The sequence below is a fragment of the Danio rerio genome, chromosome 11 (genome assembly GCF_049306965.1).
Source record: "Danio rerio strain Tuebingen ecotype United States chromosome 11, GRCz12tu, whole genome shotgun sequence".
NCBI lineage: Eukaryota > Metazoa > Chordata > Actinopteri > Cypriniformes > Danionidae > Danio > Danio rerio.
In genome coordinates this window covers 17,327,467-17,343,304 of record NC_133186.1, presented here as the reverse complement: position 1 = coordinate 17,343,304, position 15,838 = coordinate 17,327,467, and the positions used below count along the sequence as shown (strand labels likewise).

At 36.8% G+C, this 15,838-nt stretch overlaps 1 protein-coding gene across 3 annotated transcripts in view; it reads left to right on the top strand.

The window, feature by feature from the left end:
* Positions 1–15,838, top strand: part of rpn2 (ribophorin II) — a 111,436-nt gene that overhangs the window by 50,913 nt on the left and 44,685 nt on the right. For all 3 annotated transcript variants that reach the window (XR_012386713.1, NM_212748.1, XM_073915541.1), the window contains 2 exon segments: positions 1,107–1,301; positions 1,393–1,479. Coding sequence is in view for 2 of the 3 variants with exons in the window: in NM_212748.1 (NP_997913.1) it covers positions 1,107–1,301; positions 1,393–1,479 (282 nt within the window). In the remaining variant the exon portion in view is untranslated.

Sequence of the window (15,838 nt, the reverse complement as noted above, 5' to 3'; positions counted from 1 at the left end):
AGATAGATAGATAGATAGATAGATAGATTGAAGAATAGAGTTAAAGTTAGAATTATTGCCCGCCCCTGAATTATTAGCCCCCTATTTATTCTTTTCACCATTTTGTTTAATTGAGATTTTTTTTCAACACTTTTCTAAAAATAATTGTTTTGATAACTCATTTCTAATAACTGATTTATTTTAAATAATAAGTAAATAATATTTTACTAAATATTTTTCTAGACACTTCTATACAGCTTAAAGTAATGTTTAAAGGCTTAACCAGGTTAATTAGATTAACTACACAGGTTAGGGTAATTTGGCAAGTTATTGTATGACAATGGTTTGTTCTGTATACTATGGAAAAAATATAGCTTAAAGGTGCTAATAATTTTGACCTTTAAAATAGGGTTAAAAATTTAAAACTGCTTTTGTTCTAGCCAAAATAAAACAAAAGACTTTCTCCAGGAGAAAAAAAAATATTCTCACATACTGTGAATATTGCCTTGCTCTGTTAAACCTCTATGAAATATTTAAAGAAGAAAAACAAATCAAAGGGGGGCTAATTCTGACATCAACTGTGGACAGACAGACAGAAAGACAGATGTATGCTGGAAAGCAGGATTTTGCAATCGACAATCCAGGAGAAAAGGAGTAAAACTTTCTACAAAAAAAAACAAAAAAAAAAACGAGAACACATTGCAGTTGGAGGTGAATAAATAATTATTTTAATTGAGTTGCTGCCACAGCTGAACAAGCAAATTTAACTTTTTTCTTTGTTTCTGTTTTTTTCTCATTGGCTGTCGCTCTGCTGATGTGTTTGTTTTTTTTTTTTCTCCAGACATTTAGCATGCATAATATTTCATAGGCGTTTGTACCCACTTCACTTAAACATGCCCTAATTTGGGATTTTTACAAAACTTGAGTGAAAATCAGGGTTACAATTGTGCAATGTGAACTCGCCATAATGATGTCTTGTAATAAATCTTGAGTAATAAAACATTTGGAAAATTTAAGCATTGATAAATAGTATTAACTTTAAAATGCATTTTAATATATGGATAGTTGACATGAAAAATATTTGCCTTGAAGTTAGCCAAGAGCTAATCTCACTTTCTTGCTTTCAGACTTTTGTAAGGTTGCACAACCAGAAGACAGGTCAGGAGGTTGTGTTTGTGGCTGAACCTGACAGTAAGAACTTGTATAAGTTTGAGCTGGACACAGCTGAAAGAAAGGCAGAGTTTGACTCTATCTCTGGCACCTATGCTCTTTACTTGATGGTGGGAGATGCTACACTGGAGAACCCCGTTTTGTGGAATGTGGTTAGTTAGTCTTTTTATTTCTGGTATCCAGAACTGACATATTGTTTACTCTGGAATTTTGGAGTTGAAGTTATTGTTTTGTCTTTTCTAGGCTGATGTTGTGCTAAAGTTCTTGGATGAAGAGGCACCTTCAACAATTCAGGCTAAAACTTTGTACATACCTAAACCAGAAATCAAGGCAAGTGCTTCACACAATAAATCTTTTGCATCTTGAGTTTTATCCTATTATTGATCTGTGTTTTATAAAAAAATATATATATATATATATATATATATATATATATATATATATATATATATATATATATAAACTGAAGCAGACGAGGGAGATTTGTCAGAAGGAATTTACATAATGGGTGAATGGATAGTTAAAAAGTTCCAAGATACCCCATAAGCCAGAAGAGCTGATTTAATGCGCAGAAACATAAAAAAGGAGGTGCCTGGAAAATTATATTGAGTTTTAAGGTTCTGGAAGGATTTTAAACCACTGTCATCATAGATAACTCCTAAAGGGTTTACTTTATTATGAGACCATTGTGGACAATGAAATGGAGTACCGCCTGACAGAAAATTATTATTACGGAAAATAGGTGAATGCCTATGTCATTTTGTGAATAGTTGTAAACATCTTTCTACATCCCTCCATGCGGAGAAAACATGGGTTATTATAGGACCAAACTGAGATTTACATTAAGCAGGACCCCTGAAAAAAAAAATACGATTCAACTTATATGGATAAACAAAAGATTCCTCAATTGCTCTCCAAGACACAGAAGTATCAGGATCAAACCAAACTGATAAAAGGTGGAGGGAAAAAGCTTGTACAGTCTGAAATTGGAAAAAGACCTCCGTGTAATCTACATAGTTGTAAAGTAGTCAGTTTAATGTGAGGACGTTTCCCATCCCATATATATCATGAAACACATGCATCAAGTTTCTTCCAGTAGCCAACCGGTGGAGAGAGAGGAATCAGAGAAGAAAAGAAATTAATGCGTGGGAGGACATTCATTTTAATCACTGATATACGTGTCTGAAAAGAGGTAGGAAGACGCGACCAGTTTTCTAAATCTGCGGATACAGTAGTTAGAATACTGTTTTAGTTTTTTAAGATGATTTCCTGCAGGGAAGGATACACAGCTATATCCCCAAGTACTTAAAGTTTTGAATCAATGCGATAGATTTAGGAAGGGACAACGGATCAATTTTTGAATTGAGGGAAAGTAAACAGGACTTATTCCAAGTCATTTTAAACCCAGAGAGAGATTCAAAATGGTCAAATAATTTTAAGACGTGAGGGATAGAATGTGCTGACTTCTCCAAAATCATTAAAATGTCATCAGCAAACAAAGAAATATGATGATGAGTATTCTGTATAATTATAGTAGAAATAGTTTCAGATTGTTGGACCACTTGGGCTAAAGGTTTCAAGGATAGGGCAAGTAAGAGAGGAGAGAGCAGGCAACCCTGACGAGTACCTCGATGTATAAAGAATGAATTGGAACAAACGGAGCCTGTGAGTACAGTAACTGCTGGATTGGCATACAGGACTTTTATCATGTTTATAAAACTCAATCCTAGGCCCGACGTTGTTAAACTGCCCATAAATAGTTCCGTTCTAGCTAGTCGAAAGCTTTCATTGCATCGAGAGAATACTGCAGAGGGGGAAGATAACATATCTGTTGAATTAATAATATGATATAATATCAGCTTTCAATTCAATTCAGCTTTATTTGTACAGCGCTTTTACAATGTAGATTGTGTCAAAGCAGCTTCACATAAATGGTCATAGTAACTGGAATAGTGTGGTTCAGGTTTTAGTGTTTAAGTTCAGTTCAGTTCAGTTTAGCTCTGTTCAGTGTGATCCAATCACTACTGAGAGTTCAAACACCGAAGAGCAAATCCATCGATGCGCAGCTCCACCAATCCCGAACCACGCGAGGCAGCGGCGACAGCGGAGAGGGAAAAAAAACTTCACCTGATGGGAGTGAAGAAAAAAAACCTTGAGAGAACCAGACTCAGTTGGGCACGACCATTTTAATTTCTCCGCTGGCCAAAAGTCTTGTGCAGAAATTCATTCGCCGTGGTTTATGCTGGAAGATGGCCTCAATGAAGACTCGTCTGTCCCTGGAGCGTCGCTGGAATCAGACTCATGTTCTCCACTCCCCATGACCATCAGCGCAGCAGCAGCTCAGGATATGGCCTGGTCCCGAATATGGAATCCTTGGGATCATCACGTCGCTGGTCTTGGATCCAATCAGTGACTCCGCCTAATCTGAGGACCTCGGGATGAGTATCCCCAGGTGAAAATAGAGAATAAAGAGAATAATTAGCGTAGCTGCTGTTCATAGTGTATATAAGCAAGATGTAGAAGCCAGTGTGGAACCCGCTAGGTGATGCACTGAGTGTATGCTTTACTAAACAGATAGGTCTTTAATCTAGTTTTGAACTGGGAGAGTGTGTCTGAGCCTCGGACGTTACCAGGAAGGCTATTCCAGAGTGTAGGAGCCATGAAAGAGAAGGCTCGACCTCCTTTACTTGATTTTGCTATTCTAGGTACTACCAGAAGCCCTGAATTTTGAGATCTTAAGGAGCGAGTTGGTTCGTAGCGAGACAGAAGGTTGGTTAGATAAACAGGAGCTAGATTATTTAGAGCTTTATAGGTGAGAAGTAATATTTTAAATTCAATACGAAATTTAACAGGCAGCCAGTGTAAGGAGGATAAAATTGGGGTTATATGATCATATTTTCTGGACCTGGTCAGAACTCTGGCAGCTGCATTTTGTACTAATTGAAGTTTGTTAATAGAGGATGCTGGGCAGCCAGCAAATAGAGCATTACAGTAATCCAGTCTCGAAGTCATAAAAGCATGGACTAGCTTTTCTGCATCTGAGATGGATAGCATATTTCGTAATTTAGCGATATTTCTCAGATGAAAGAAGGCAGTTTTTGTGACATGGGATATATGGTTTTTAAAAGTTAGATTGCTGTCTAATATGACACCCAAATCTTTTATAGTAGAGCTAAAGCTAACTTTGTATCCCTCTAATTGTAAATTGAGTTGCGAGTTCTGCTGTGTGCAAGATTTAGGCCCAATAAGTAATAATTCTGTTTTGTCTGAGTTTAAGAGAAGAAAATTGTTGGTCATCCAGTCTTTGATATCTTTGATACACTCAGTTAGTTTAGAAAGTTCAGACGTCTCGTCAGGTTTAGTGGAAATATATAATTGAGTATCATCTGCATAGCAGTGAAAGCTGATCCCATGTCTTCTAATAATGTCTCCCATAGGTAGCATATAAATTGTAAACAGTAAAGGGCCTAAAACTGATCCTTGAGGCACCCCATACTTTACTGGGCAGATTTGTGAAGGCTGTCCATTAAGATTTACAAACTGGTAGCGGTCAGTTAAGTATGACTTAAACCATTGTAGAGCCTGTCCCTGGACACCTGTAGACTTTAAACGATTTATGAGGATATTGTGGTCAATGGTATCAAATGCCGCACTAAGATCGAGTAAAACTAATAGCGAGACGCACCCTCGGTCAGCAGCTAAGAGTAAATCGTTGGTTATTTTCACTAAGGCGGTTTCTGTACTGTGGTGAGCCCTGAAACCTGACTGAAACACTTCAAAAATATTGTTCGTCTGCAGATAAGAGCATAATTGAGCGGAAACAACTTTTTCTAGTATTTTAGACATAAATGGAAGATTTGAAATAGGCCTATAGTTAGCTAAGTTGTTGGTGTCTAGTTGTGGTTTCTTAATAATAGGCTTAATAACAGCTAGCTTGTAAGAGTTTGGAACATGGCCTATAGATAAAGAAGAGTTGATAATGTTAAGAAGAGGTTCTCCTATAGCAGGTAGCAGCTCTTTCAGTAATTTTGTTGGAATTGAGTCCAGCATACACGTAGCTGGTTTAGAGCTATTTATAATTTTTACTAACTCTTCATGTTCTATGATTTTGAAGCAGTGTAGGTTATTATTATGATTTAATGAAATATTTACAGGATTTGGAGTATAAGCCGGTGCAGAAAGTTTGGCATCTCCTATTTTTTGTCTAAAGCCTTCTATTTTATTACTGAAAAAATTCATGAAGTCATCACTACTAATTTGCGGTGGAGTAGTTTGTTCCAAGGATGACCGATTATTAGCTAATTTAGAGATGGTGTTAAATAAAAATCTAGGATTGTTATGATTATTTTCTATCAGTTTGCGCAGGTGCTCGGTCCTGGCAGATTTTAGAGCCCTCCTATAGCTGGACATACTGTCTTTGTACGCAATTCTAAAGACCTCTAAATTAGTTTTTTTCCATTTACGTTCCAGGGCGCGGGTTGCTGTTTTGAGCGCACGAGTATGACTATTATACCATGGTATAGTTTTAATCTCTCTAGCCTTTTTTAATTTGATGGGTGCCACAGTATTTAGTGTGCTAGTAAAGATGGCATCCATACTGCTGGTTACTACATCAAGATCATTTGAGTTTGCGGGTGCATTACGAAATAGAGAAAGATCAGGTAAGTTATTGATAAATTCATCTTTAGTTGACGGAACAATAGTTCTACTAGGGCGGAGTATTGGAGCGGGTTTGCTGATTTCAGGTAAACACAGCTTATATAGTAAGAGGTAGTGATCAGTAATATCATCACTTTGTGGTATAATGTCTACGTCAATAACCTCGATTCCATAAGACAGAATTAGATCTAATGTATGCTTTAAGCGATGGGTTGGACCCACAACGTTTTGCTTTATCCCAAGTGAGTGTATTAAATCCATAAACGCGAGCCCTAATGTATCATTAGCGTCATCTATGTGGATGTTAAAGTCACCTACAATTAGCATTTTATCAGTTTTGACTAGTAAGTCAGAAATAAAATCAGAAAATTCTTTTAGAAATTTGACATAGGGTCCTGGGGGTCTATATATGGTGATTAAAGCGAGAGATAACATAGGTTTTTGTATAGTATCTGGAAGCTGAACATTAAGCGATAATACTTCAAAGGAGCTAAACATAAGTATATACGCAAATTATCCATAGCGGAGCGAGATTTGATAAATCCTGTTTGGTCATGATGGACTAGCATATTCATAAATTTTTCTAAACAACAAGATAGTACTTTAGTGCATAATTTAACATCAGTCCCAATCAAAGAAATTGGCCGGTAGCTAGAACAAGAGGTTGGATCTTTATATTTTTTTCAACCGGAGAGAAATAACAGCTATATTTATAGATTAATGAAAAGAGCCTTCTGTAACTGAAAAAAATGTATCATATCTAACATGATGATGATGATTAGCCAATCAGTCGACACCGACTTTCGGCCACTTTATGGAACGTGATTTGCCACGCTTTCCTATTTCTGACTGCTTCTTTCAGTTGTTCCATGTTCAAGTTTGTGTTAGTCTTGATTGTGTCCAGCCATTGTGTTCTCTGACGCCCTCTTCTTCTTGATCCACTGACTGCACCGAGCATTAAATCTGTTTCCATGGAGTTGACTCGCTATTATTGCCAAAGAACAAGAGCCGCTGCTTGGTGATTTAGCCCTCTAGCGATACATTTGGTTTGACACGCTCCAGGATCGTTTTGTTTGTGATCCTGTCGTTGTCCATGGTATGCACATCATTTGCCTCCAGCACCACAATTCGAAAGCATAGATCTTCCTTCTGTCTTTCTTCTTGAGTGTCCAGCTCTCACATGCATGCATGAAGATTGGGAAAACGATGGCATTGATTACACTGATCTTTTTTACAATGCTGATGTCCTTGCTTTTCCATACCTTCTCCATTCCTTGCATTGCACTGCGGCCATATCTATACAGATATCTAACATAAAGGGCCCTAAATCTGACCAAAAATTAATATACAATTCGATTGGAATACCATCTATGCCTGGAGATTTACCCTTGTTCATAGCTCGAATTGCTGATTCCAGCTCTTGTAAAGCCTCTGCCAAATATTCTGAATCTGACAACCTAGGTAAATCGTGATTGGAGAGAAAAGATACAAAAGAGTCAGGGATGCCATTAGTAGAATTATAACTGTTAGTGAAAAAAGAATGGTTAATATTCTATGTTAATATCTTTGGGGTCTGTCACAATAAGCCCAGATTGGGATTTTGCTGCTGAGATATTAGCGAACTTTAATTGTTGCGTAGTCTTAGAGCAAAAAGATGGCTTGGCCTGCTCCCTTGAAAATAATAATTTTGCCTTGATCTTTGAATGAGGAATTCTTCCCTGGATCTCAGTAATGAATTGAGGTCAGACCTAACCGCCAAAATTTTGCTAAATGTATTGTCTGAAAAACAACATTGATTATCTCTAGTCAGATTCTGGAGCTGTAATTCTAGTTCAGCATTCTTTTTGTGACTGCTTTTTTGAAGAAAGGAGCCAAATAAAATTGAGTTATTCCTTATAAATCCTTAAACTGCATTCCAAAGTGTTCGTGGATCATCTACTGAGCCTTGGTTAATTTCAATAAACACTGCAAATTTATTTCTGAATTGATTGCAAAAATTTTCATCCTGTAACAATTTAGGGTTAAAACGCCATCTGGTGGCACGAGGTGGCCGTGGGCTCAAAGTTAATCTGCACAAATTTCCATCATGGTCCGACAAAGATAAGGAACAAATATCTGCATCACGAATAGCTGAAGATAGAGAAGTAGATTTGAAAATAGTCAATTCGTGAATAGGATTTATGTCTAGCAGAAAAGAAAGTGAAAGACTTAGCAGAAGGGTTTAATAATCGCTATCCACCAATGAGGATGAGACTATGCATTGCTGAAGTTTGTCAGAGTAAGAAGTTTGAAAGTATGATTCCTTTGGTCAAGATCTATCCAATATATGTGACATTACAGATTTTGTATCTGCACCCATTACAATTTGAAAGTCTGAGAATTTCAATAGATAAGCTGATAAAGCAGAGAAAAAATTAGGGACAGGAGTAGCAGGGGCATAAACTGAAAGAAATACAATATTCCTGTTTTCTATTACTGTTTTTATGTGGTATTCTACCATCTGTATCACAGCCTTTATCTAAAACAGAAATATTTAAAGTCCTCCGCACTAATATAAAGAGACCCTTAGTTTTAGTATTCGCTGATGAGTGAGATACCACTTGATAAAACTTATTATTGCACCTGTGCATATCCTCCTCTTTCAAATGGGATTCTTGAACTAACACTGTCAATCTTTCTTCTTTGCAAAAAATCTGAATATTAAGATATTCTGAATATCGTCAGAATATTAAGGTCAGTCATAAGTATCAAACAGAATTACTGCATAATAAGACAAAATACAATTTTGCAAGTAAAACCAGTTGAGTCTATCATTAACCCACCCCCAATCTTCCGTCAGTAATTGAAAAAACAAAAACGCATTCCCATGAACTATGGCAGATCAAGTCTTTAATATGATCCGTGGCGTCAACAAAACCTGCACAATACTGAAGCACTAACATTGGCCCCATAGTCATACACTGACTAAGTAGTATCTCTTAAGTGTATGTGTGTGTATGTATGTATGTATTTATGTATGTATATATATATATATATATATATATATATATATATATATATATATATATATATATATATATGTATATTTATGTATGTATGTATATTTATGTATGTATGTATGTGTATGTATGTGTGTGTGTGTGTGTGTGTGTGTGTATATATATATATATATATATATATATATATATATATATATATATATATATATATATATATATATATATATATATATATATATATATATATATAAAATAAAAACAAAAAAAAAATTATAATTTAGAAACGAACATAAATCAGGGCACACAACGGCATTATCAGTAATCAATACTTCTAGTAACTTTGATATAAAAGATGAAAAGGGTGAACTAAGCATCCATCTAAGGCCAATTAGACAGCAAATACCCAGTTAAAGTCTAAGAGCTGCTGGGTGAATGAGATCTCAAAAAAAATCTTGCCTCTTCTGGAGAGTATAGCATTTTGCATTCACCCTGACTGAGAATGACCTTCAGTGTTGCTGGATAAAACAGAAAATTCTGCCAGCTTCTTTCATTTCCTTCCTAACTGATGCAAATGCACTTCCTTTTTTTGTGCGGTGATTGGAGATAAATCCGGAAATAAAAAGACATCGCTGCTCCGTCGGATGTTTTCACTGGGGCACGGAGTCTGGCGGCCCACAAAATGAGGTCCCTGTCATGTACCGCAGTAATTTAAAGAGGAAAACCCGTGGTGCAGCGCGTTCTGAGGACAGCCTTGTGTATACGCGATGCACTCGTTCCACTTCAATATCTTTTCCCGCTAGATACGGGAGCGGCATTGGCAGCGATCTTTTCAAGAAATCTATCAGGTTGTCTTTTTCGGCTCCTTCGGGCAATTCAACCAGACGTAAAATGCTGTGCCAACTACGATCCTTTAAATTCACTACCTTTTGCTCCAGCGCGGTTACTCGTCTATCGTGGTCTGCAAAAACTTTCTTTTGTGCTCTCATTTCCCCTGTTAGAAGATTCAGTTTGGAGCACATTGACTGAACAACTGACATGTGAGAAGCAAACTCATTAAGCATCAGTCAACTCACTTTTTAGAATATCCTTAAAGTGCGCTACAGTGTTCGCCATCTTGTCCACCATATCGCTCGTGGGCTGAGGCTTGGGTTTTTTCTTTTATCTGGGAAGCCGAAGGTGACAACTCATGCTGTTTCCAACTGTGTGCCATCTGAGAATTTAATATAAATATGAATACAACAGAAACACATAAAACTTTACAAACTACATGTCCACTTTTGTAGGCTCAACACGTATACGTGTTGAGCCTACAACAGTGGACATGTAATTTGTAAATTTTTATGTCTTTCTGTTGTATTCATGTTGTTTTATCTCCAAAATAAAAAAAGCTAAAATAGCTTAAGCTATTTAAATAGCCTAGCCTAAGCTATATTGAAATAATTAAAAAACTTACAAATATTCAATATAATAAAATAAATATAAAAAACCAAACGGTAGCTATTACAATGTTCGAACATACAATAAAAAAAATTAGACCATATTAAAAGCCATATTAAACTTTCATTTTACAAAGGCCTGTCTAAAAAACATTTTAGATATGTTCTAAAAACAATAAACACAAATGAAGGTTTAAATTTATTATTTATAAAGCATTTGGATGCTTTGATATTAATCAAATTGTGCAAACGGAACATTTTTTAGGTGAGTGAAAGCAGAAAATATCTTTTTTTCTGTCATCCATTCCTGCGCAGCGCCGCTTGACAATGCATTGGGGAACTGCAAAAACAAATTGTGTTCTATGTCCTCAAATAAGTGTTTTTTTATGATGTGGTAAAATTTAAAAATGAAATTTTAAATACATGTGAAGCTTTATTAGTGAATAGCTGCCAAGCGCAACGAAATATAGGCTATATTTTATTACTTGCTCTTATGTGCTGAAACACTTAACGGTTTCCTTAATTTAAGATAAGCGAATAATATGCAACATTCTTAAATTATTCTCTACCTATTAAGTGTCGTAGCCAATAGGGAAAAAATATGATTTAGGTCTCTTCGGAGCATTTGGGCTGAATGTTAGACGGCGTCTGTTAAAACGAGGATATTATATATTTATAGGATTATTATATATTATATCAATACTTCAATGCATTATAGAGCACACCAGATTACTGGCATGAAACTTAGCAGGTATGCAAGTCATTCAATTGATAAAAATTACCAATAAAAGTGTGTTATTGATACTCTGCTGGCTGATTTGCTATTGATTCTAATCGCAAGCTGTTTGTTTTATTTAGTGTGTTGTTTTTACCAGGGTTTGCATTTTTCTGTAATTTCAAAATGTCACCTTATTTTCACTGTCACACATATTAAATCAATGTGCAGTAGGCTTCGTGTGTGCCAAACATTTTGGAGAATTACATTTGTTTGGGTTGGTTATATATTTAAAAGAAAGAGAAAATGTTGACTTTAGCTGACAAAGCTTCATTTAAATGACAGAAAATGCCTTCTGACAACAAGGGAAAAACACCTCACTGCATTTGTTTACCATCCTATTAGATTGCATTTTTTTTTTAAATAATCTGGTGTCCCAGGTGTGTCCCCAGGTGGTGCTGATCGACAACAGTATTAGTTCAAAGAAGATAAAAGCAGGTAAAATAGATTAAAACTATAGTTTTAAAGCTGTCCAAATGTGATTTTATACGCATCAGCTGTCGACTGAAAGTTTGTAGCATTCTCCTTGTGCATACACTCAAAGCATAATGGGTAATTTTGCGTTCTAAGAAAAAGGTCTATAGGCCCAATGCCAAAAATATTTTTGTACCACTACCCCTTCCCCTGTCCCTTTAACCCTTACAACTGAGGGTTAAGGGAAGGTCTTCAAAGTTTACCCCTAAGAATTGGGGCAGCACTACAGCACCTGTACACGTCATCATATGTCATTGCAATCTTTTGCTTCATATGAGATCACAGATTGCGACTGCTGTAGTTATTCCAGTTGTGCTATTTTTGGTATTTATTTTCAAGAAATCACTGAAGGCGTATATTATGTTATCATAACAATCTAATGTGGCAATAAGATCATCACTGTACTATGTATTTACACTGCGGCCACATTCATCTATGTAAAAACCAAATAACAACATTAACATTATAGCAGACGCTGTAAAAAGCTCATTTACAGCCACTAGACTTTTCTGACAGGGGATTCGAGTGTCAGAATGTTGTGGGACTGCTGTACAGGAGTTATGATTATTGATTATAGATCGCGAAATTTAGCATGGTTTTTTGCACTTTTTTTTGTAAAAGCATGACTGTAAAACTTAAATGCGGATATGAATATATTAAAACGTGTTTGTTGTAAAAATAATTCGTAATAATTGCCGGGTTCGGCAATACTGCCGTTTTGGCAGGTGTATTCTGGAAAATTTTTATACCCTTTAGTTTTGAGTGTGGTCCTGTAAAATCTTTGTTCGAAGGGCTATTCACCTCTTCCTCTTAGCCCTACGGATTCAAGCTAAAGAGAATTGGGACAACCCTACCCCTTGGCGTGAACGCGCAAAACGAGGGGTAGGAGTAAGGGGTAAGGCTAAGGGGTAGAATTGGGATTGGGCCAAAATAATTTTTAAACTAAGTTATTACCAGAGAATTTCTGTGGTTTTATATTATGGATGGGTGCGCTCACTGTGCTGGGTCCCTCCGTTAGTGGCGAGACCACTCGATACACAATGCCAACAGTCGGTCGACGAGTAAACAGATATTATTCGGGGGATGTTCTGAGGGCGTGGTTTGCGAACGCATTGGTAGCTACTATCTTAACAGTAGAAATGCTGATTTCCCCCTCACTCACCAAACTCGTGGACGAGCGGTCTGGCCTGATAAAAGCCCTGGCTCGCACTGGCCCGATAGTGGAAATTCGGCTGATGACGTGGAGCCAATCTGCACGATTAACAGAGCACATTATGTTAGATGACCAATTAGAGCCTCTTGAAGGCTGGCCTTTCAGTCGAACTAGGAAATATGACAGCTGTTTTCATGTTAGCTGAGCAGCTGTATATAATCAAAGTAAAATTCATGAAAAAAATACTGTGATTTTTCCACAAGTAAAGCATTAGCACATAGATTGCTTTGCATCTTATAAACGCAACCATGCCTTAAATATACACTCTCAAGACCACCCCTTTATTAAGCTCCAAGGGATGTTTAGGCAATTTTCGATCTGGTTTTAGAGCACATCATAGTACAGAGTGCCCTTTTAAGATAATCAATAGTATTCATCTAAATATGGTTTCAGGCAAACTAACTTTGTCAAATGCAGCACTGGGATCAAGCAATACCAGCACTGTCGATCACAGCAAACTTCTGGATAGGCTGAAAAACTGGGTTGGGCTGTCTGAGACATTTCTCAAATGGTTCAGATTTTACCTTGAAGAGAGAGGTTACTATGTCAATATAGGTGACCATAGGTTGAGGTAGAAACCCATGACGTGGTTCAATTCTGGCACCTCTCTTGTTCAACCTTTATTTGTTTCCCACTGAGCCAAATAATGAGAGAACTAAATGTTGTACCACATCTTTGCTGATGAGACTTGGGTTTACTTATCCTTACTGCCTAATGACTTCAGCCCCATTGACACCCTCTGCCAATGTATTGATGAAATTAACAGTTAGATGTGTCAAATTTTTTTAAACAAATTTAAACGGAGAGAAAACTGAAGTCATTGCATTTAGGAACAGAGATTAAGTTTTCAAGGTGAATGTGTACCTTGGCTCTAATTCAAATCAATTTATCCTTATTTCTATAGCACTGTTGCAATGTCGATTGTGTCAAAGCAGTTAGAGTTGAAGTTCAGTTCAGTGTAGTTTAATTTTTACTGCTGAAATTCCAAACACTTAAGAGCATGATGCGCAACTCCGCAAGTCCCAAACCATTCAAGCAACAGCGGCAAGTAACAAAACTTAACCAGTTGACGAAGGTAAAGGAAAAATATCTTGAGTAAAACCAGGCTCAGTTGGGCACCACGTCCATCCTGGAGAAGCTGCAGGTGTGAAAGGTCACCGGCAGGTGTACAGGCTGGCCCATGGGATCATTTTGAAGACTTGTCCGTCAATGGGGTTTTTCAGGAATCAGTCTCATCCTCCCCACTCCTCCATGACCACCACAGCATCTGCTCAGGATACAGCCTGGTCCAGGATTATGGAAACCTGACAGAACTCGAAATTGCGACCATTTTGGTCGCATATGCGCCCGAAATTTTATCTATGTGACCTCAAGATATATTTGGGAGCATTTTTGCGAGTGTATGAAATTGTTGTGTGTGACCAGTTTTTACTGCAAAATGTTTACCACATGCGCGGATTCAGGAGACATTCACGCAGAATGCATCTCTAAGCTCTTTGTCTGCTGTAAACTGTAAAGCGCTGAAGATGAGAATGAAGATAACACTGACAGATTTTGTTTTAGAAACCATGGCATCTAAAGTTATAAATAATGACACATCTTACTAGTGACCATGTGCTGAATGTTAATCCACCACCTACACTTTTCAAAAAGTGGATAAAAGACTTCCATTGGCTTCAAGTCCACAATTTAAAGTCTGTGGGATGGAATTTTCAGGTAACTGTTTGCCACATCTAGCACGACAGTTTCTGTTTAATCCTTCATATAATCGGCAGATGTTGTCTGCAGTGTAAGGGGCAGCTATATGTCAAATGTAACACCACGTACACCATCGCAAACGGGCTTGCACTGAGTAAACTAATGTCGCTACTCATGAAGACTGGTATGGCTATTAACATGACGTAATGTTATGCATATAATAAGGTACAGTATATGTCAAAAGCATCAGTGCAATATTAGAGAGCACTTGTGAGAACAGCACAGTTATATCGTTAACAGATTCATGTCAAGCAGTGCGTGCAGGGCCGGTGAGCGATCCGTGTACCTTTTGGTCACTCAGTTATGTTATAAAAATATATTTTCTTGTGATAACGGGATTTTGTTGAGACATTTTTCTCACGCTTGCCCATTTATATTTTTTTGCTTGTTTGATTACTGTTGATTTCAAGTGCAATAAATCTGTTTGTATGACACTTGTATTAATGGTGCTTATAATTGGTGGGTGCGACTAAATTTTGGCTAATGCGCCTACATTTTTTAAAGTTAGGAGCACCAGTGCTACCAAGCAAAAAGGTTCATTTCGAGCCCTGCCTCAGTAATAATAAAACAGCCTAACATAAGCTTAGGTGCTGTTCAAATGATGTCTTTTGGGAAGTGTTCCCAGCTCCGGTTGCCCGAAATAATGTAGACTAACAATCCTTTAGATGGTTTGGATTTCAAAGCAGGGTAAATCGGCCTTCAGCTACTATGGCCCCTGCTGCTGGAATCAGCTTTCAGAAATGATCAGATGTGCTTCAACATTAGGCACATTTAAATCAAAGCTTAAAACATAGATGTTTAGCTGTGCTCTTACTTGAATGATCACTGTGCTACATCTCACAGATCACACTATTGTCTTTTTTTTCATTCTTTTATAACCTGTTTTAACACATTTTAATTACTTTTAATATTTGTTTTTATTTTCTTTTACTTGTCTTTCTTTTTTGTTTTCATGTCATTGGATGACCGTATATCTGATTTATATATGCACTTACATGTTGCATTTTTTTGAATTAGTTTATTTCAGTATATTGTTAATTATCAGAATTATTTTAGAATTCCAGTCATTCAGTTTGCTATAAAGTCATGCCTGTGCATGTACCTTCACTATGTTATGTGTCTTTCTTAAGTGGCACCATCTCTCACAGCTCCCTCAGAAGACTCATGCAGCATTTCTGTTGTTTTACCCTCATTGGTCTTTTTTGTCTGCATTATAGTGATCCTGCAGCTTTAGACTTCATGACATGTTTTACTATTACATTTTGCTATAATCAAGCAGATTGCAATTTCAATACTGCAAGGATGCCATCAAGCTGGATGTGTGTCTATTTGTGCATCTGAAACTCATCATTTTCATTGATTTTTAAAAAAAAAA